The sequence below is a fragment of the Macaca fascicularis genome, chromosome 16 (assembly GCF_037993035.2).
Source record: "Macaca fascicularis isolate 582-1 chromosome 16, T2T-MFA8v1.1".
NCBI classification, from domain to species: Eukaryota; Metazoa; Chordata; class Mammalia; order Primates; family Cercopithecidae; genus Macaca; species Macaca fascicularis.
In genome coordinates this window covers 63,525,622-63,548,676 of record NC_088390.1, presented here as the reverse complement: position 1 = coordinate 63,548,676, position 23,055 = coordinate 63,525,622, and the positions used below count along the sequence as shown (strand labels likewise).

Below are 23,055 nucleotides of genomic sequence, written 5' to 3'. Positions count from 1 at the left end.
GGCAGGTGGATTGCTTGATTCTAGAAGTTCAAGACAAGCCTGAGCAACACGATGAAACCTCGTCTCCACAAAAAATACAAAAATTAGTTGGGCACAGTGGCACATGCCTGTAGTCCCAGCTACTCACAAGGTTGAGGTGGGAGAATCAACTGAGCTCAGGAAGTCAAGGCTATAGTGAGCTGTGATCACGCCACTGCACTTTAGCCTGGGCAATGGAGTGAGACCCTGCCTCAAAAAAAAAAAAAAAAAAAAGGCCAGGAACAGTGGCTTATGCCTGTAACACCAGCACTCTGAGAGCTGAGGTGGGCAGATCGCTTGACATGAGGAGTTTGAGACCAGCCTGGCCAACATGGCGAAACCCCATCTCTACTAAAAAAAACAAAAATTAGCCAGGCGTGGTGGCGCACATCTGTAGTCCCAGCTACTTGGGAGGCTAAGGCAGGAGAAATCGCCTAAACCCTGGAGGTGAAGGTTGCAGTGGGCTGTAATTGTGCCACTGCACTCCAGCCTGGATGGCAGCTCGAGACTCCATCTCAAAAAAAAAATCTGTCCCTAAGGCAGAATTTCAGAAAATTGAAGGACATAACATCTATGCTAAGTACGGAGACTCACTGTCCCAGAATAATATGGCATTTATAAACCATGAGTCCTTAAGAATTATTTTTCCGGCCGGGCGTGGTGGCTCAAGCCTGTAATCCCAGCACTTTGGGAGGCCGAGACGGGTGGATCACGAGGTCAGGAGATCGAGACCATCCTGGCTAACACGGTGAAACCCGTCTCTACTAAAAAAATACAAAAAACTAGCCGGGCGAGGTGGCGGGCGCCTGTAGTCCCAGCTACTCGGGAGGCTGAGGCAGGAGAATGGCGTGAACCCGGGAGGCGGAGCTTGCAGTGAGCTGAGATCCGGCCACTGCACTCCAGCCTGGGCGACAGAACGAGACTCCATCTCAAAAAAAAAAAAAAAAAAAAAAAAAAAAAAAGAATTATTTTTCCCCAAGTTAAGGAAATTGTGGTTCTTTTTTTCAGTTTTTAGTTTTTTATAGACATGGGGCCTCACTAAGTTGGCCAGGCTGGTCTTCAAATCCTGGGGTCAAGCAATCCTCCTGCCTCGGCCTCCTAAAGTGTTGGGATTACAGGCATGAGCCATTGTATCTGGCCACAACTGTGGTTCTGATGGTATTTTTTTAAATGAATTTAGGGCCGCGTGCAGTGGTTCACACCTGTAATCCCAGCACTTTGGGAGGCCGAGGTGGGTGGATCACCTGAGGTCAGGAGTTTGAGACCAGCCTGGCCAACATGGTGAAACCCCTTCTCTACTAAAATACAACAAAAAATTTGCTGGGCGTGGTGGCAGGTGCCTGTAATCTCAACTACTCGGGAGGCTGGAGAATCACTTGAACCTGGGTGGCAGAAGTTGCAGTGCACCGAGATCACACCATTGCACTCCAGCCTGGGCATGGGGTGAGACTCGGTCAGGAAAAAAAAAAAGGAAAAAGAATTTAGTGGCTCACACCTCTAATCCCAGCACTTTGGGAGGTTGAGATGGGCAGATCCCTTGAGTCCAGGAGTTCCAGGCCAGCCTGAGCAACATGGCAAAACCCTGTCTCTACAAAGAACACAAAAAATTAGCCAGGTATGGTGGGCACACGCCTGTAGTCCCAGCTACCCTAGAGGCTGAGGCAGGAGAATCCCCTGAGCCCAGGCAGTCAAGGCTGCAGTGAGTGTGATCATACCACTGCACTCCAGCCTGGGTGACAGAGTGAGATCCCCCATCTGAACAACAAAAATAAAAATAAAAATGAATTCAGGTTATTTTGAATTGATTAAAATAGCCCCTAACATTATTAAAAGATAAATTCACTGTGTCGAGGTAGACTAAAAAGGATTTGTATTTCACTATTCCGAACTTTAAGACTCAACATTTGGGCAGCATGGCTGTGCCCTCCTGGTAGAGGCATGCCTCTCTTACCCTTCACAGATTTTCTTGACTCTGTTTTTCAGCTGATCGCCTTGGAAGAAAATGATAAACACAGACTTGTGCACGTAGTCACCCTAGGCCCCAGAATAAAAAAACAAGAGTTCAGACTTCTGTATCTGGATGAAAATCTCTTAAATAACCAACTTTTTTGGTGATGTAAGAACAACAGGCATTCTTTAAGGACATGGCAATCCCACACTTTAACCACTGCCCTCACTCCATTTCCTAAGCTTCACTACAAGAACATCTACCCTATAATCTCTAATTCACAAAAATCTTTCTCTATTTGTTTTTTTGACTCAACCAGGAGCTTGAAGCTAAAATGATGCTCCTCTTAGCACTGTTTAGACTTATTTACCAATTCAACTTTAAATCTTATATTGCCTGAATGATAAAAGTATAGGAGAGAAAAGAGAAGGAAGCCATTTCTGTCTGTTCTGGGACTTAGAAATTCTTAGATAAAAGGGGCTGAATAACTATAAGGAACTGAGTCCCTGGGAAGAATGCTGATGTAGAATCCCACAATTCAAGCTAATCTGGACTTTATGGGGCAGGGAGGAAGGTAATCCATTCCAAATACCAAATTTATACCTGAAGTAAGATGCAAGGACTGGAAGGAAAGATCAGAAAAAAAGGTATATGGCATGTTAACCAGGATTGTCTCTGATTGTCGGCATATTCTCATAGTCATACACAGCACGTACAGCTTTTATAATAACAAACAAAACTTCAGAAGGATAAAAGGAGATAAGGAGTGAAGAAAATTAGGCTCAAGGGTCTGAAATCTCTAAATTCTCTAGACTAAACTAGAACCTATTCTTTGTGCGGCCTGATCTGTTATAGATATCCAGGGTCCCCATTTTTGGATTTGTTGATAAAATAACCTTTCTGTTGCCAAGAGGAAACCTGACTGAATATTCCTGAGAAAAGTTCCTCATTAGTGTGACTGCAGATTACAATGTTTCCACAACTCGAAGGCCTTTGGCAAGATTGTGAAACTATACCCCTAAGCCGGGGGTTCAGAAGTGTCACCACACTCTTTCATAGCATGGAGGATGAAAGCCCTGCAGCTGCACAGCCCACCTAATCTGAGAAATCTCATAGTTCAATCTCTCTTCTTAGGTAAAGACACTAATTTAAGAAATTCACAAGATAATTCAAAACAGAAAAACTAACTTCAGGTTTCTAAATAACACTCGTACAAAAGCAAAGTAAAATTTTTGCAGTACATTTATCTTTACCTGTACTCCCTGAAATCAGGACTCACCACACCTAAATGCAGGTTTAGATGATAAACTCTGTCCCATTATGGCAAATGCCAAGATGTTAAACTGTTTCTACTTCCTGAAGTACTGGGTGGGGAAGATCATCCTATTTTGTGCGATATCTATAAACTAAGTTTCTAATCCTTCCAACAAACAAACAAAAAAACTTTACCAAGTAAAATTTCATCAGCTTATTAAGACCACAGTTTAGGAAATCTCTCCTTCTCTTTTTATACATGAATATTACCAAATTTGGGGCTGGGCAGGGTGACTCACGCCCATAATCCCAACACTTTGACAGGCCAAGGCAGGCGGATCACTTGAGATCAGAAGTTCAAGATCAGCCTGGGCAACATGGTAAAACAGTCTCTACTGAAAATACAGAAAAAATCAGCCAGGCATCATGGCGCACGCCTGTAATCCCCAGCTATTTGGGAGGCTGAGGCAGGAGAATTGCTTGAACCCAGGAAGCGGAGGTTGTGGTGAGCCAAGATCGCGCCACTGCACTCCAGCCTGGAAAACAGAGTGAGACTCTGCCTCAAAAAAAAAAAACAAACCAAATTTGGAACCAGATATCTTGCTTTAAAGTTAATTTTCACAAAAGACAAATAAGTGAAAATAAAAATTTCTAATCAGAATAACATCTACATAGGTAAACCTGAAAATATGTATATGTCATGTATACATCACACATTCCTACGTATCTATGACAGCAATTAACTTAGAGGAAGTACTTCAAATTCTCCAATTAGAGCAGAGATAAAGATAATGGCTCCTCTGTGGAAGAGCTGGATTCAGGTGGCCCCATGCTACGTGACTGCTCTGGGCTCCCTTTACAAGACCTACTCCACAGGATGCAATCTCCTTGTCTTACAGTCACAGGATCCTCCAGGGGGTTCTCGATTTCAGCCTGTCGCAGGAACACATTTCCCCGGCATACCCGCCAAAGCATGCGCTCAAAAGTAGGGATACGCTCCCGGTTAATGACACCAGCCACGAAGCTGTGGGGAGAAGAGGCAGATTGGAAACCTATTCCACGTCATGGGATGGAAGGTTTTAAGACAAGTCTTGTTCCCATCCTCACCTATGAACCCAGCAGAGAGCTGACAGAGCAACTCAGGCATGAATCCAGAGCTGTAGGACTATCTCAACAGGCTCAGAGGAGGGCATATCCTGGTAGCAAGTGAATCCCCAGTCTCATTGCTCTTCTGAACAGCAGAGATGAACATGGCCCCACTGAATACAGAAAGGTTGACATGGCACTTACCCAAGTCTTAAAGGCGTGCCTCTTCCCATCTCACTTGGCTCCAAGAGGGATGAGGACTCTTCCAACAGGTCTGGATCCGCCATCTGCTGATGATGCAATTCAGCCTGAATTCACAAATCAATTAATATCTAATGAAAATAGTTAGTGGCATGCAGGGAACGAGGAACCAGGAGACAGGTTCAGAAAATAAGGATGAAAAAGAAAACAAACCACCAAAAGACAAGATACACCCATAAAAAGACAAGAAGAATAGGGGACGAAAACCAATAAAACAAATGTGAGGTAAAGAAAGCATAATTGCCCCAGTAAAGCATCTGGGGAAATGGTTTTAGAAATAAGGAATAAAAGAAAAAAAATTAAGTGATGGTGACATGTATAAATCTGTTACTTGGTGGAAGCCATTTTCTCTCCTATGTTTCCCTGAATTAACCATGAAGGTGCCAGGAAATACCTCTGCGTGTAGACAGGAAGCTAAAATCTCTCTCCCTTCTGTGCAATAATGAAGACGCTCTGCAGATACTCTCAACATTTAATTTCTGGGCAGCTACAAACTAGAATTTTCCCTGTGTGAGAATGTGAAAGATAGAGGCTCTCTTTCCAAGGAAGAAGCAAGGCACTGCCATTGTCTTTGAATACTGTGTAGTCTGGAGAAAGACAGAAGGGGCAGCTCCAGATATCTACGTTTCCAGCCCCTTTAAAATTCAGAACATGAGAACTTTCAGCATGGTCACTTACAGAATGCTCCAAGCCATGGGATTTAAAGAGTATTTATGTCTTCGAAAGGATAAGAAGCACAATAGCTGGGCAAGCCTGTAAAAACACATCTGAATGTCCCATTTTCTGACTAGGAATCTTCTAAATAAGTTCACATAGGCTTTACAGTTGTAGGATTCTTGAGAACACAGCTCAAGAATCAAGTAAAGTGAAGGAAAAGCAACTGATAATAAACCAAACTAGAGCTCATGGGCTGGTGTAATTGGTAAGATTTAAAATGACTTCCACCATGACAGTTTATACAATGAAATGAAGAAGGATCTTCCCACACACGGGTCTACGTTTCCTAGCCTCTCTCTACCCAACTCATCCTACCACCCTTTACTCCCATCAGAAAGGAGAAGCTGCTCCAAAAAACAAAACAAAACAAAACAAAAACCAGTCCAATCATCTTCTCCTTTGCCTCATCGCCCCAACTCTAATATCCAGGCAATACTTGTTTGACCAAAAACTAGGAGTAAACCAGAACAATCACCCTCTTCAAAAGCACAATAAGACAAAAAGTCAGAAGAGTTTTTCTCTATCATTTTCATTCCAAATTTCAATTTGATTCTACCCGTCAGCCACACTCTTTTTTTTTTTTTTTTTTTTTGAGACGGAGTCTCACGCTGTTGCCCAGGCTGGAGTGCAGTGGCACGATCTCGGCTCACTGCAAGCTCCGCCTCCTGGGTTCACGCCATTCTCCTGCCTCAGCCTCCTGAGTAGCTGGGACTACAGGCGCCCGCCACCGCGCCCGGCTAATTTTTTGTATTTTTAGTAGAGATGGGGTTTCACTGTGGTCTCGATCTCCTGACCTTGTGATCCGCCCGCCTCGGCCTCCCAAAGTGCTGGGATTACAGGCTTGAGCCACCGCGCCCGGCCAGCCACACTCTTAAAAAGCAGCACAGGGACCATCAGTTGATAAAGTCACGGGATCATAAACATAGCAAAAAGAGGGGAAAAACTGTGTATAAATTAGATGGTAAGTCTGAAGGCCTAAAAAATTGAAAGCAATCATTTTGGGAAGTAAGGATCAACACCAGAAGTGCAGAGAAATACTGTCATGAGATTGGAAAAGTTTAAGATGAAATCATGGAGACACTGGTTACCACTTGCTGTTACATGGAAGTTGAGGGGGTTCTTTCAGTTTCTACTTGCAATCAAGTCAGCTGACTGCAGGCAACTTGTTTTCAGGATCCCGATGATTACAACATTTCAATTTGTTCTTGATTTATCCCTTGGCAAAAACCAGTGAGCCTGACTGCTACTCACAAGACTCCATCCTACTCGCCTGGATGTCTCACAAGACATGGTTTAAGTCAACCCTAAATATCAGACTCAATGCAAACACATGTGCTCTAAAGTGGACAACCGATGGAAAAGCAAACAGTACTTAGCAACTAGACCACTTCAAAGACTCTATCTAGGACTCTCTGAGAATAAAAACAACAAAATTAAAATTCAACAGAAACTTGCAATAATATTTGAATTGCTAATTTCACCATTTCATACTTAAGAATTCTGTCTTAGAGAGAAAAGTTACAAATTTTTAAATAAAATTGTGCCTGGTGAGAAACTAGGAAGACTAGAACCACCCACTAACAGAAGGCCTTTAAAGCAATATCTAAAACCACGTGGCTGAGAGTATCTAAATCTTAGAGCAGGGGTGTCTGATCTTTCGGCTTCCCTGGGCCACACTGGAAGAAGAACTGTCTTGGCCCACACATAAAATACACTAACACTAATGATAACTAATGAGCTAAAAAAATAAAAATAAAAAATTGCAAAAAAATCTCAAAATGTTTTGAGAGTTTACGAATCTGTGTTGGGCCACATTCAAAGCTGTCCTGGGCCACATGAGGCCTGAGGGCCATGGGCTGGACAAGCTTGTCTTGAGGGTATCTGGGTCCTCTAATAACAACACTGTAAATATCCCTCTACATTACTTGCTATGCCCTCTGGTTTCTCCATTCAGATACTGAAAAACATGCCTTACAAAAAGGAAGTAGGAGAACTTCAGTTCTGTTTCTACAGCAATTAAGTATAAATAGCACATCCAGTTCAAGCTATGTCAATTACCAAGAACAAACAATTATTGCCATCTACATCAAGAAAAAAATTTTATTTCATTACTTAAGGTATTCACCCAGGCCCCAAAGGAAATGGCAGATGGGAAAAAAAATAAAGAAAGCAGATGGATGGAAAACTGAGAAGGAAAGGAAAGCAGGGATCTGCATGCCATTAACCATTACTTTTCCAGTCTTCTTTACGTTCTCATATGTTATGGTGCTTATGGTAAAAGATGCAGAGAAATCTCTCCAGCTCTTACAGTTCTTCATAAGCAAGAAGACTGAGAAAAGGATAATCATTAACAAGTCATTTTAAATGCCCTAGATAAGAAATGACTAAGTCAAATTTGTAATCATCTTTAATCATAAGACTATTCAATATGTTTATTTTTCCCCTTACACACACCTTGCCAATCATAACTCCTATGCCTAAATATAGAATCATTTTCTGATTTAGCCATTTCTGCTAACTCATTACTGTGAATTATTGATTGTAGTCACCAAATTATAAAAAATAAAGGTTTAAAACTGGTAGTGTTTTAGGCCCTTTGCAAATATTATAATTTCAGACATAGAAGAAAATCTCATTAAAAATCCTAAGTTTCCAACATTTGAGGGTCCCAAGTGTCCTATCTTTTGCATTATTTGAAGTGCACTCGCATGTGCAGATGCAAAGTTGTGGCAGTGACACCTGAGCCTCCTGCTAGGCAGCAGCAGGGCAAGGTCTATGGAAAGGAACCTGGCTGAGGCTGTGAGTGAGCGCAAGAACAGGCAAGGCAGAGAGGTTCCTGCCAGGAGACTTCTTGCAATGCAGTGAGGCTGCTAGGAATGAAAGGGGAATTGATGACAAAAGCAGCATGAGAACCTCTCATAGCCACGGCCTTGTGCTCTAAGTACTTCCAGAGATTAAAAAAAAAAAAAGTTTTGAATAAAATAGGAGGGGGAGGCTGGGTGCGGTGGCTCACATCTGTAATCCCAGCACTTTGGGAGGACGAGGTGGTTAGATCACGAGGTCAGGAGTTCAAGACCAGCCTGGCCAATATGGTGAAACGCCCGTCTCTACTAAAACTACAAAAATTAGCTGGGCATGGTGGTGCACACCTATAGTCACAGCTGCTTGGGAGGCTGAGGCAGGAGAATCGCTTGAACCCGGGAGGCGGGGGTTGCAGTGAGCCAAGATCGCGCCATTGCACTCCAGCCTGGGTGACAGAGCAAGACTCTGTCTCGAAAAAAAAAAAAAGGAGCGGGAAAACAGCCCAGCATGAATAAGGCACAAAGATCATGAAGACTTAGAGTCTGTCTTCTCAAAATAGGCATTTAGTGTTTAGACTTATTATTCACAAAATAAAATTCCTAAATCCATAAATTATGATTTAAAGTATCATTTTTCCAAGTGGTTCCTCTTATTTTCATTTTTACTAAGTTCTTTTCATTAGAAAATTAATAGTTTAAATAATTATTTCCCTTAAGGGAATCCATCTATCAGTCTTTATTCGGAATTTCTCCAAAAATGAACCATAATGGGAAGCTGGCTCTCATTCTTAAACTTAGGAGGTCTTGAAAGACATTTTCATATGAGATAGCAATATCTCAGCAGTAAACTAAAGAGTATATCAAAAGGGAAAAAAATGGGGACAGGGAAGGTGAAAGAATTAAGCTCCAAATAATGCTAGAAAGTAGCTGAGCTCTGACTATAAGGCCAGGTTTACATCAGATCTGTGGTTAGCAGCTTGGACATGTTTAGCAAAGCGCACATCTGTGAGCATATGAAAGCGTCATGTTCTGGGGTGCTTCTTAATATGACCGAATGATACATGCCTTGAACACGTCTTACTCATCTTGTGTCTCACAATGAGTAGGTGCTCATTACATGTTCAGTGAATTAGTGAACAAAAATATAATGTCTGGACAGTGAGCATACTGGAATTGCAGGTTCATTAAAAACACATGGCTTAAGTGGCGATGCTTATTGCAAAAGACCTTAAACACTTAAGAGTTAATCACACTGTCCCACACCCTCTAACGTGATGTCATTAGGGACTGGCAAAAGAAGTTACCACTAGACTCAAAATTCTCGACTCCATGAGCAAGCTAAATAAATATTAATACCTTCTGATTCTTGAAAGGACCAGGAAATTAAATTCATATGAGTTTTTCCCCTTTCCTTTGCCCCAGCAGATCCTTTTAATTAAATGGCTTCTCTGAGTCAAATCCTTAAATTAGTGAGGAATGTATCACATCCTCAGCAGACTTTCTCTAGCCCAGCTGTTTTCAAACTAGCATGCCTCAGGATCACCTGGTAAATACAGACTGCTAGGCCTAACTCCCAGAGTTTCTGATTCAGTAGGTCTAGGGTGGAGACTGATAATTCATACTTCTGACAAGATTACAGGTGAGTCTGCTGCTGTTGTTTGAAGAACTCCTGCTCCAACCTAGAGAATTATGGATATTTAATCTCCCCTCAAAAGATAAAAATTTCTGAGATGAGGCAGTTAAAAACAAATTTTTTTTTTTTTTGAGATGGAGTCTTGCTCTGTCGCCCAGGCTGGAATGCAGTGGCATGATCTCAGCTCACTATAACCTCTGCCTCCTGGGTTCAAGCGATTCTCCTGCCTCAGCCTCATGAGTAGCTGGGATTATAGGCTCCCGCCACCATGCCTGGCTAATTTTTGTATTTTTAGTAGAAACAGGGTTTCATCATGTTAGTCAGGCTGGTCTTGAACTCCTGACCTCCTGATCCACCTGTTCAGCGTCCCAAAGTGTTGGGATTACAGGCGTGAGCCACCAAGCCCAGTCTAAAAACAATAAAAAAAAAAATAAAAACTATAGATATAAATTTAAACTACAACTGAGAACACAGCAGATGCTAACTAAAATGGGCCCCTACCAGGTGCAGTGGCTCACACCTGTAATCTCAGCACTTTGGGAGACAGAGGTGGATGGATCACTTGAGGCTAGGAGTTCGAGACCAGCCTGGTCAACATGGTGAAACCCTGTCTCTACTGAAAATACAAAAATTAGCTGGGGGTGGTGGTAAGCACCTGTAATCCCAGCTACTCGGGAGGCTGAGGCAGGAGAATCGCTTGAGCTTGGGAGGTGGAGGTTGCAGTGAGCTGAGATCACACCATTGTACTCCAGCCTGGGCTACACAGTGAGACTCTGTCTCAAAAAAAAGGGCCTCTAAATTTAAAAGCTTTGCCAAGTTTTCTTGTTGAGCAAAGGAATTAAAGAACTTTATGAGAAGGCACATTGAACAGTGACTGTAACAATCCCTAAAGTGTCTAATATCATCAATCTGGTGGCAAAAACACCTGTCAAGAAGACAGTTACTGTACTTCAGGCCATCAGAAAAACCACATCCAAGTTGAAAGCTAAGACTCCTCCCCAGGCTGAATTAGGAGAAAGGAGCCTTCTGCAAGCCTTGCTCCAGATCCTTTCCATGGGGTCACCTCAGCACATTGTCACCTGGACTAAGTCACCTACATTTTTTTTTGAGACAGTCTTGCTCTGTCCCCCAGGCTGGAGTAAAGTAGCTTAATCTCGGCTCACCGCAACCTCTGCCTCCTGGGCTCAAGCAATCCCCTCACCTCAGCCTCCTGAGTAGCTAGAACTACAGGTGTGCACCACGACGCCTGCCTAATTTTTGCATTTTTTGTAGAGATGGGGTTTCACCACGTTGCCCAGGCTGATCTCGAACTCCTGGGCTCAAGTGATCTGCCCGCTTCACCCTCCCAAAGTACTGGGATTACAGGTATGAGCCACCATGCCCAACTGAGTCACCTACATTTTTTTTTTTTTTTTTTTTGAGATAAGAGTCTCGCTTTGTCACCCAGGCTGGAGTACAGTGGAGCGATCTCAGCTCATTGCAACAACCACCTCCCGGGTTCAAACGATATTCCTGCCTCAGCCTCCCGAGTAGCTGGGATTACAGGCGCCCACCACCTCACCTGGCTAGTTTTTGTATTTTTAGTAAAGACCAGGTTTCACCATGTTGGCCAGGCTGGTCTCGAACTCCTGACCTCAGGTGACCCACCTGCCTCGGCCTCCCAAAGTGCAGGGATTATAGGCATGAGCCACCATGCCCGGCCTCACCTACATATTTAACCCAAGAACTTATTAACATGTTTCCCTTTAAGGTAATGCATCTAAGTTTACGTGATAACCCAAAAGTTTCAAACAAGCATCCTACCAATATTTTCCACACAATACATACAATGAAAAACTCTTGAAAAATTAGTGTGATGTGTGCTATCTGAAGTACTGAAAAATGTGCTCGAAGGTTTATAAGCAAACATAGAGAATAAAATAAAAATTTGATGGCAAAAGGTTTGGTGATTAAACCTTTGTTATAATTTTGTCTACAACCAAATGTTTGTTTCTTCAGCTTTGACCTTAAGCATATACTTACCTTATAAGTATAAATATAATGTAGAAATTTATACTAACTACATTTATACAACTACTTCAGGGTTCCTTTCCTCATCTTGAGATGAAAAATTGAAGAAAATGTGAAAAAATGCAAAACCATGGCTGGTTGTGTACTGCATGAAAAATGGAACATAATCTCACATTTCTTTAACTAAAACAGGGTGCAAAAATGGCATTGCTTCCAAAATAGCAAATTAAAATAATTACTGGAATAAAAATATGGCCCACTTGTGTGAGTGTAATATCAGCTGCTCAAATACTAAAAGAAACAATAGTCTGACCTCATCAAAAAATTGCTGAGTTTTGCGAAGTATAAATTTTAATTCAGTCAGTTCCAGGAAGTTTCTCTTCAGAGCTTCCTGGTTTGTGTTGATTTCCTTCAGTTCATTTTCAATCTTCTCAAAATTGGCCTAGAAGAAAAAAGAAAATAGATTAGGCTAAGCTCAATATGTTTGCTCTGAAAGACAATAAATGAATTCATCCCACATAACTGTCGCCAAGCTGATAGTTCAAAGAGATCTTGGACTTGCCTAGCAAATACTGTGATTTTACTAGAGCAATTTTCTTTTCTTTTTTTTTTTTTTTTTGAGACGGAGTCTCGCTCTGTCGCCCGGGCTGGAGTGCAGTGGCCGGATCTCAGCTTACTGCAAGCTCCGCCTCCCGGGTTTACGCCATTCTCCTGCCTCAGCCTCCCGAATAGCTGGGACTACAGGCGCCCGCCACCTCGTCCGGCTAGTTTTTTGTATTTTTTTTTAGTAGAGACGGGGTTTCACCGTGTTAGCCAGGATGGTCTCGATCTCCTGACCTCGTGATCCGCCCGCCTTGGCCTCCCAGAGTGCTGGGATTACAGGCTTGAGCCACCGCGCCCGGCCAACAAGCAATTTTCTTTATGGAAATTTTTTTGCTTAAGATAATCTTTCCTGAACCGAGGCGGGTGGATCACTTGAGGTCAGGAGTTCGAGAGCAGCCTGACCAAAATGGTGAAACCACGCCTCTACTACAAATACAAAATTAGCTAAGCAAGTTGGCGCATGCCTGTAGTCCCAGCTACTTGGGAGGCTGAGGCAGGAGAATCACTTGAACCCGGGAGGCGGAGGTTGCAGTAAGCCAAGATCACACCACTGTTCTTCAGCCTGGGCAACAAGAGCAAAACTCCACCTCATAAACAAATAAATAAATAAATAAATAAATAAATAATCTTTCCTGGCCAGGCACGGTGGCTTACGCCTGCAATCCCAGCACTTAGGGAGTCTGAGGCGGGTGGCTCATCTGAGGTCAGATTTCAAGACCAGCCTGGCCAACATGACGAAACCCCGTCTCTACTAAAAATACAAAAAAATTAGCTGGGCGCAGTGGTGCATGCCTGTAATCCCAGCTACTTGGGAGGCTGAGGCAGGAGAATGGCTTGAACCCGGCAGGCGGAGGTTGCAATGAGCCAAGATTGCACCACTGCACTCCAGCCTGGGTGAGAGAGCAAGACTCTCTCTGAAAAAAAAAAAAAAAATAGTATTTCCTTTCTAAGTCACTGTGGAAGTAAAAAAAAAAATAGCCTTTCTTTGTTTACAGATTCTATTGTATACTTGGTAACTTTCTCAGGAGATTTCAGATGGATAAAATAATTACTGAGAGTCTACTGGCTGCCCATTTAGTCTGCAAGAATAACCAACTAGTAGATAGGCCAGGTATGGTAGCTCACACCTGTAATCCCAGTACTTTGGGAAGCTGAGGCAGGCAGATTGCTTGAGGTTAGGTGTTCGAGATCAAGCTGGCCAACATGGGAAAATCCCATCTCTACAAAAAATACAAAAAAATTAGCCAGGCATGTTGGCACACAGCTATCGTCTCAGCTACTCTGGAGGCTGAGGCACTAGAACTGATTGAGCCTGGGAGGCAGGAGTTGCAGTGAGCCAAGATGGGGTCACTGTACTCCAGCCTGGGTGACAGCTGTGTCTCAAAAATAAATAAAATAAAATAAAATAAAATAAAATAGTAGATAAATCAACTTACTCCAATAAGGTTTCGATAAACCAATAGACATTTACTTAGTGGCATATAATACTGTTTCAGTGCTGTTTGTCACCATAAAAGAGGGGATAAAGAGGGGATTCACATGGTCTGGCCATAAAAAAAGAATAAAATCATGTCATTTGCAGCAACATGGATAGAACTGGAGGTCATTATGTTAAGCAAAATAAACAGGGCGCGGACAAATAACACAAGTTTTCACTCATACGTGAGAGCTAAAAAACTTGATCCCGGCCGGGCGCGGTGGCTCAAGCCTGTAATCCCAGCACTTTGGGGGGCCGAGACGGGCGGATCACGAGGTCAGGAGATCGAGACCATCCTGGCTAACACGGTGAAACCCCGTCTCTACTAAAAAATACAAAAAACTAGCCGGGCGCGGTGGCGGGCGCCTGTAGTCCCAACTACTCAGGAGGCTGAGGCAGGAGAATGGCGTGAACCCGGGAGGCGGAGCTTGCAGTGAGCTGAGATCCGGCCACTGCACTCCAGCCTGGGCGGCAGAGCGAGACTCCGTCTCAAAAAAAAAAACAAAAAAAAACAAAAAAAAACTTGATCCCATAGAGGTAGAGAGTGGAATGATAGATACCAGAGGCTATGAAGGGTGTGTGGGTTTGTGGGGGGATGAAGAGAGATTGGTTAATGTAGACCAACATACAGTTAGATAGAAGGCATAAGTTCTAATGCTCAATAGCAGAGTAGGGTGCCTATAGTTAACAGCAATGTACAGTACATACTTCAAAATAGCTAGAAGAGAAGAATTGAAATGTTCCCAACACATAGAAATGGTAAATACTCAAGGTGATGGATACTCCAAATACCCTGACTTGATCATTACACATTCTATGTATATACCAAAATATCACATGTACACCATAAATGTGTACAAATACTATCTATCAATAAAAAAGCGAAGGGGAAACTCACTTCAATCCCACCTACAAGAAACAATCAGTAGATAATGCTGTCAAAGTTAGCAAGAATTACTTTACTCTCTATCTGCTCAGGAAAGTAATTTCTGCATTTAAGTAGAAAGAAACTTTTCTGGTTTTCTGAGAAGAACTGTTTACCTCTAAGTCAATCATGTCCCGGGGGAAGGGAACCTCTGGGTTTTCACCGGTGTCCAAAATCAGAATGTTAGCTTTTCTTATCTCTTTCTCAACAAATCCTAAAATGACAAAATCAAAACATTCATGCCTACCTACACATGCTCAAAATTGCCATTATTTAAGGAAAAGAATTAGCATCTAAAGCCTGACTACAAAAAGTTTTATCCAAGAAAGATACTTTTTATATATATATATTCGTTTAATATAAAAGAAGCACCTTTTTTCTCCACATCCCTCTTTCTCCAACCTCACATTCTCTGAAGCTACTCCAAAGGGTGGTCATCCCACAACTGCCTTCTTTCTTTCTTCAGGTCTTAACACTGGCCTTCAAGGCCGCACCTCTCCTCCCAACGCGAATGCCACTCCAAAGTATGACAGTTCTGGTTATAGATACTATTGGCAAAGCAGAGTTATGGAAGAAGAGTACAATACAATAGAATATTTGACACTTAACACACTAGTGAGACAACTCCAGATCTAAAGGGGTTCATTAAATTTGAAAACAATCAGGTCGGTTTTAAGCATAAAAAATAAAAATGAGGCCGGGCGCGGTGGCTCAAGCCTGTAATCCCAGCACTTTGGGAGGCCGAGACGGGCGGATCACGACGTCAGGAGTTCGAGACCATCCTGGCTAACACGGTGAAACCCCGTCTCTACTAAAAAATACAAAAAACTAGCCGGGCAAGGTGGTGGGCGCCTGTAGTCCCAGCTACTCGGGAGGCTGAGGCAGGAGAATGGCGTAAAAACCCGGGAGGCGGAGCTTGCAATGAGCTGAGATCCGGCCACTGCACTCCAGCCTGGGCGACACAGCAAGACTCCATCTCAAAAAAATAAATAAATAAAATAAAATAAAATAAAATAAAATAAAATAAAAATGAAAAAGCAGAACAGGTAATAAGGACCCAAAATACCAGAAGAGAAAAGTGTTTCAAGTGACAACTACAACTGTTTTTTAGAGTGGGGACCAATTCACTTATCAGCTAAGCACAAGTTGGCTTAGTAGAGTGGCAAGATCATGGATTTTTGAGTCAGACAGAACAACCTGGCTTCAAATACTGATTCCATCATAACTGTTTACGTTCCAGGGCAAGTCACTAAGCCTCTCTGATCTTTAGTTTCCTCAATCATTAAATAAGGTAATACCCATCTTGAAGGAATGTTGTGGGGGAATGAATAATGTATGTGAGCAAGCTAGCCCTCAATGGAACTTAAATAAATGTTAGTTTCCTCCCTCTTAAATAGCTCAAATTAAAAGGTGGCTCTGCTGACAAAAACTGATGGTGTGCTGGGTCCTATTTCTCAAAATTCTATAATGTAGTTTTGTTTTTGAAATCTCACAAAAAAAATAACCAGTTTTCAGCTTGCAGCATGTTATTTCAAACAAGGTTTCCGTTAAGCACTACTTAGCCCAAAGACCACAAAATCTACTCGTATACCAGAAATTCACCTCAGCATCTTAACTGCAAGATTTTTCCTTTTTCTTTTCTCTTATAGCATTTTCTTCCTCTATTAAGAGGACTAATGTCATTAATCTAAGACAAATGATTCATTAAAAGAAAATTACACAAGACCAAAGTGCACATACGAAGCTTTCGATCCATTTCTTCACATCTTCTAACTTCATTCACAAATTTCCGTTGGAAAACATTCACATCTGGATTTAACTGAAAAATAAAAACACAATACCAAACATTGAAATATTGTATCTATTTCTTCTGTTTCTCAAGCAACACATTCTGCAAAGTGAAAAACTAATTTTGTGTAAATGCATGATGCAACACTAATCAAAATTGTCTACTGGTCCGAAAAACTGCTTTACGGCCAGTCACACCAGCTAAGGATAAAAACTTCCTCCTTCGTTGCTGCAACATTACTGGAATGGAGGTAAATTAGGTAAAACACAATGGTACAAAATGTTCTGCCTAGACCAAAAGTCTCAGTGAGCTTCCTTCCCACCACCTAAAATTTGGGCAATGAATATCACAGAAACTCTGTTTTCCTTCTCTCTTTCTTTCCAAGCAGAAGAGGAACTTCTCTTGTTTTTCTGTCCCAAGGCCCTCACCTTCTCAGTGACAGGCTTTAGTTTTTTCACTCATACCATAAGTAATTTTCTTTTTCTTTTCTTTTCTTTTTTTTTTTTTGAGACAGAGTCTTGCTCTGTCACCAGGCTGGAGTGCAGTGGTGCAATCTCAGCTCACTGAAACCTCTGCCTCCCAGGTTCACGCGATTCTCCTGCCTCAGCCTCCTGAGTAGCTGGGATTACAGGTACACGCCACCATGCCCGGCTAATTTTTTTGCATTTTTAGTAGAGACAGGGTTTCATCATGTTGGCCAGGATGGTCTCGAACTCCTGATCTCAGGTGATCCACCCGTCTCGGCCTCCCAAAGTGCTGGGATTCATGCATGAGCCACCACGTCTGGCACCATAAGTAATTTTCAAAGCAATATGACAGATGTTCAGGAATATACAAATAAAAACAAAACAAGTACCTACTCACTAAAAAGCTAGCAACCGGCCGGGCGCGGTGGCTCAAGCCTGTAATCCCAGCACTTTGGGAGGCCGAGGCGGGTGGATCACGAGGTCAGGAGATCGAGACTATCCTGGCTAACATGGTGAAACCCCGTCTCTACTAAAAATATAAAAAACTAGCCGGGCGTGGTGGCGGGCGCCTGTAGTCTCAGCTACTTGGGAGGCTGAGGCGGGAGAATGGCGTGAACCCGGGAGGCGGAGCTTGCAGTGAGCCGAGATCACGCCACTGCACTCCAGCCTGGGAGACACAGCGAGACTCCGTCTCAAAAAAAAAAAAAAAAAAAAAAAAGCTAGCAACCTGGCCAGTCACAGTGGCTCACACTTGTAATCCCAGCATTTTGGGAGGCCAAGGTGGGCGAATCACCTGAGGTCAGGAGTTCAAGTTCAAGACCAGCCTTGCCAACATGGCGAAACCCCATCTCTACTAAAAATACAAAATTAGCTGGGCATGGTAGCGCACACCTGTAATCTCAGCTACTCGGGAGGCCGAGGCAAGAGCATCGCTTGAACCTGGGAGGCAGAGGTTGCAGTGAGCCAAGATCATGCCATTGCACTCCAGCCTGGGTGACAGAGTGAGACTCTTGTCTCAAAAAAATAAATAGGCTGGACGTGGTGGCTCATGCCTATAATCCTACCACTTTGGGAGGCCGAGGCAGGAGAATTACCTGAGCTCAGGAGTTCAAGACCAGCCTGGGCAACATGGTGAAACCCTGTCTCTACTAAAAATACAAAAAATTAGCCGGGCGTAGTGGTACATGCCTGTAATCCCAGCGACTCAGGAGGCTGAGGTACAAGAATCAATTGAACCTGGGAGGTGGAGGTTGCAGTGAGCCAAGATTGTGCCATTGCACTCCAGCCTGGGCAACAGAGCAAGACTCTGTCTCAAAAAATAATAATAATAAATTAATTAAATTAAATAAAAAGCTTGCAATCTAATAGAGAAGGTGAACCCAACCAATAAAATAGCATGTGATAAATTCCATAAAATTAACACAAAGAAAAAACTATATTTACTCAACATTTATGAAGCACCAAATATGTGTCAGATACTGAACTAGGCACTGGGGAAAATACAAAGAATAAGCTATGTCCTAGCTTTGAAAAGTTGAACAACACAATTTATTAGCTTAATCATGTATATGTGTATATATATTATATGCATACACACATAGAAACATACAAACACATTGGCCGGGCACAGTGGCTCATGTTTGTAATCCCAGCACTTTGGGAGACCGAGGCGGGCAGATCATGAGGTCAGGAGTTCGAGACCAGCCTGGGCAACACAGGGAAACCCTGTCTCTACTGAAAATACAAAAAAATTAGCTGGGCGTGGTGGCGGGCACCTGTAATCCCAGCTACTCGGGAGGCTGAGACAGGAGAATCGCTTTAACCTGGGAGGCGGAGGTTGCAATGAGCTGAGATCGCGACACTGCACTCCAACCTGGGTGACAGAGTTAGACTCGGTCTCAAAAAAAAAAAAAAAAATACAAACACACAACACATACATATCCATGCATTCAACAGTTCTCTCTTCAAGAACTCAATATATTAATATTAGAGGAATCGAAGGCAAAAATTTTTATTAGCGATTAAGATTAATAAGCTATGTCCCGGTCTTCAGCTCTATAGAAGAGACAGATGCAAACCAATTATTACAATTTGTTGTGATAAATGCTATTAAAAAGGAAGTAAAAGATTTGGAAAACTGTTGGCAGTTTCTTACAAAGTTAAACATACACCTACCCAACCCATGACTGAGCATGCCACTACTCAGTTCCCGTTGACCTTTGAACAATGTGGGTTTGAACTCTGCTGGTCCACTAATACACAGATTTTCTTCCACCTCCGCCAGCCTGAGACAGTAAGACCAACCCCTCCCTTTCCTCCTCCTCAGCCTCCCTCAATATAAAGACAATAAGGATGAAGAGCTTCATAATGATCTACTTCCAGTAAACACTGTTTATCTTCCATATGATTTTCTTAACAGTATTTTTTCTCTAGCTTACTTTATTCTAAGAATACAGTGTACAATACATATAACATACAAAATATGTATTAATCGACTGTTTATGAAATTGGTAGGGCTTCTGGTCAAAAGCAGGCTATCAATAATTAAGTTTTGCGGAAGTCAAAGTTGTATGCAGATTTTTGATTACATGGGGAGATCAGCACCCCTAACCCCTGCATTTTCAAGGGTCAACTGGGTTTGCTTAAGAAAAATCAAAACCTGTAAGTTAAAAAAAAAGACTTTTACAATAATGTTTACTTCAGCTTTAATCATAATAGCCCCAAATGAGTAATGACAAAAGAAAGGATGAAAACATTGTGCTGTATTCATACAATGAACTACTTACTGTTCGGCAATTTTAAAAAATGAACTACAGATACTTGCAAGAAACAGAGGTTGAGTAAAAGAAGTCAGACATTAGAGTTTGCAATTATGAGTCATTTACATATAATTCAAGAACAGGGAAAACTAATCCTATGACGACAGCAATCAAAACAGGTTACCTATTAAGGGTAGCAACTAGCAGTAGACACAGATACTTTTCTGGACTGATGAAAATGTTCAGGCTGGGCCTGGTGGCTCATGCCTGTAATCCTAGCATTTTGGGAGGCCGAGCAGGGGTGGATCACCTGAGGTCAGGAGTTTGAGACCAGCCTGGGCAACATGGTGAAACCTTATCTCTACTAAAATTAAAAAAAAAAAAAAATTAGCCGGGCGTGGTGGCGTGTGCCTGTAGTCGCAGCTACACAGGAGGCTGAAGCAGAATTGCTTGAACCCAGGAGGCGGAGGTTGCAGTGAGCCGAGATCGCACCACTACACTCCAGCCTGGGCAACAGAGCGAGATTCCGTCTCCAAAAGAAAAAAAAGTTCCATATCCTGATTGGGGTGCTGCTTACAGAGGTGTATAAAGTTATCAATTCAGCAAATTGTACTCTTAAGATGTGTACATTTCAGCCAGGCACAGTGGCTCACACCAGTAATCCTAGGACTTTGGGAGGCTGAGGCAGGAGGATCGCTTGAGTCCAGGAGTTCAAGACAAACCTGGGCAACATGGCGAGACCCTATCTCTATTTTTTTTCTTAATGTTAAAAAAAATTAACAGAACTAGAAGAAACTGAAATATCTGTTGGCCAGGTGTGGTGGCTCATGCCTGTAATCCCAGCACTTTGGGAGGTTAAGGCAGGTGGATCACCTGAGGTCAGGCATTCGAGACCAGCCTGGCCAACGTGGTGAAACCCCGTCTCTACTAAAAATACAAAAATTAGCTGGGCATGGTGGTGCATGCCTGTAGTCCCAGCTACTCGGGAGGCTGAGGCAGGAGAATTGCTTGAACCCAGGAGGCAGAGGTTGCAATGAGCTGAGATTGCATCACTGCACTCCAGCCTGGGCGACAGAGCGGACTCTGTCTCAAAAAGAAAATCAACAACAACAACAACAACAACAACAACAAAAAACACACATAGGAGAAATAAAAGCAAAAAAAGTAACTGTACGGGTTACCTCTGGGAAGAAAGAGACACTGGAGGTTTCAATTATACATGGAATGTTTCCCTCTTAAGTAGATAGTAGAAACACAGGTGGTCATTATAATATTCCCCCCACCTCTTTTTTTTTTTTTTTTTTTGAGACAGAGTCATGCTGTCACCCAGGCTGGAGTGCAGTGGCATAATCACAGCTCACTAAGCCTCGACCTCCCGGGCTTCAGTGATCCTCCCAAGTAGCTGTAGCTGAGACCACAGGCATGTGCCAGCACACCCAGCTAGGTTTTTTTTTTTTTTTTTTGGCAGAGACAGGATCTCCCTAGGTTGCCCAGGCTGGTCTCCAATTCCTGGGCTCAAGTGATCCTCCTGCCTTGGCTTCTCAAAATGCTGGCATTTCAGGTGTGAGCCATTGCACCTGGCCCCATCTCGTTTTTCTTTATGACTAAAGTACAGCATAAGCAAAAGGAAAGAAGGCTGAATAGAGCCAATAGATGTTAAGAAGGGGGACAACATAGGACCAGATGAAGAACTGCAAATTAAGGATGATAAGTTTTTTGCTGCTGTTGTTTTTTGAGATGCAGTCTCACTCTGTCGCCCAGGCTGGAGTGCAGTGGCGCAATCTCAGCTCACTGCAACCTCTGCCTCTCAGGTTCAGGCGATTCTCCTGCCTCAGCCTCCCAACTAGCTAGGATCACAGGCCTGTGCCATCATGCTAAATTTATTTAGTAGAGACGGGGTTTCACCATGTTGGCCAGACTGGTCTCAAACTCCTGACCTCACGATCTGCCCACCTCAGCCTCCCAAAGTGCTAGGATTACAGGCGTGAGCCACTGCACCCAGCCTAGATTGTCCATATTCTTTAGATAGCTTCTCCAAGTGCCCAGTATAATATTCCAAAATAATGAATATTCAATATATGCTTATTTATATACTACATATCTATAGCTGGATACCTCAAATTTTGTTTTTTTAAAAGGTACTACTATATGGAAAAACTGCAATATATTTTTTAAATACCTTGCTATTGGTGTTAAAGAGCCCAAAACCAAAGTGAAAGCCTTGGTCAGGTTAGTTTGGTAACCTCTCCCTGCATCCCAATTACCTGGAGAATGCTTAGGATTGTTCTGAAAGTAAGAGCTAGCAAAAGCATGGAAGGATTGGCACAAAACATTCTCACCTTTAGAAAGACAACTCAAAATGTGGATTCTGCCAATAGGAAGCCAGTGCTATAATGTTATTTTTGCAAATAAAAAAACAAAACATTCATCATAAGACATCTGACCACGATAACAACAGAGTTCAGCAGTAATCAAGTCACAGCCCCACAACTACTTACGTCACGAAACTGAACCTTTCCAAGTTCTCCTAATTCACTGACACAACAATAAGCAGCTTCTGACTGTAGAAAAAGCTGGGCCAGTGTCATTTCTTCACTCCGGAAAAGCTCCCCCATGGTGGCAGAAGGTACCAGTCAAGTGGGTACCTGGATTTCTCTCCAATCTGAAGCAAAGAGAAATGACATAACTTTGGAAATTACCACAAGGGCTAAGAGCAAATGACACCCCACTAAGGTTCTTGCATTTACATTTCTTCCACCCCATGAGGACAGGTCAACAACTGTTTTGACACCCTATCTAGAAAGATGGAAAGGAGAAATTGCAAGGGCAGTTCCTGAATCCTGTCCCACAGAGTGCCAGATGAAAAGTCACTTCCGTTCCAGTCAACATCAGGATCAAATGACAACATTTTGGGCAACTCAACATATAAGAATGTATCCAGATTAAAGACAGGAACTGAGAACCTCAAACAACTCTTTAAATACCCAGGACACAATATTGAGGCAGTGACTTTCACACTGTTCAATCTGTTTTTGCTAGTGCAGGAAACAAACAGAAGAGGCCTTGATTACCTCTCATAAAGATGTCTGCCTTGTAACTATCCTTCTCCCTTCTACTGACAATGCGCATTTCTAAAAGCCCAAAGTTCTGGCACTATCCTAAAGCTATGGCTACACTAAAGGGGTTAATCTTCCAGATTCCTCAGAAAATAGTGTTTCCCCCTTAGGAATTCAAACAAATAACTATTATCTGGCAAAAGCAACCAGCTTGCATATTAAGCTCAATTTCAAATCAAGCATGACAGGAA

General features: G+C 42.6%; 1 protein-coding gene across 20 annotated transcripts in view; it reads right to left on the bottom strand.

Moving 5' to 3' along the window:
- Positions 1-23,055, bottom strand: part of ATP6V0A1 (ATPase H+ transporting V0 subunit a1) — a 63,743-nt gene that overhangs the window by 39,394 nt on the left and 1,294 nt on the right. For 12 of the 20 annotated variants that reach the window (XR_006693014.3, XR_012425853.1, XR_012425854.1 and 9 more), the window contains exons 2-8: positions 22,247-22,410; positions 16,474-16,552; positions 14,850-14,947; positions 12,042-12,170; positions 4,511-4,614; positions 4,118-4,244; positions 1,970-2,052 (exon numbers count right to left, since the gene is read on the bottom strand). Coding sequence is in view for 14 of the 20 variants with exons in the window: in XM_045374815.3 (XP_045230750.2) it covers positions 1,970-2,052; positions 4,118-4,244; positions 4,511-4,614; positions 12,042-12,170; positions 14,850-14,947; positions 16,474-16,552; positions 22,247-22,363 (737 nt within the window). In the remaining 6 variants the exon portion in view is untranslated. The remainder of the gene's footprint in view (positions 1-1,969; positions 2,053-4,117; positions 4,245-4,510; positions 4,615-12,041; positions 12,171-14,849; positions 14,948-16,473; positions 16,553-22,246; positions 22,411-23,055) is intronic. The other 8 variants (XR_012425856.1, XR_012425857.1, XM_045374817.3 and 5 more) reach the window with 1 other exon arrangement.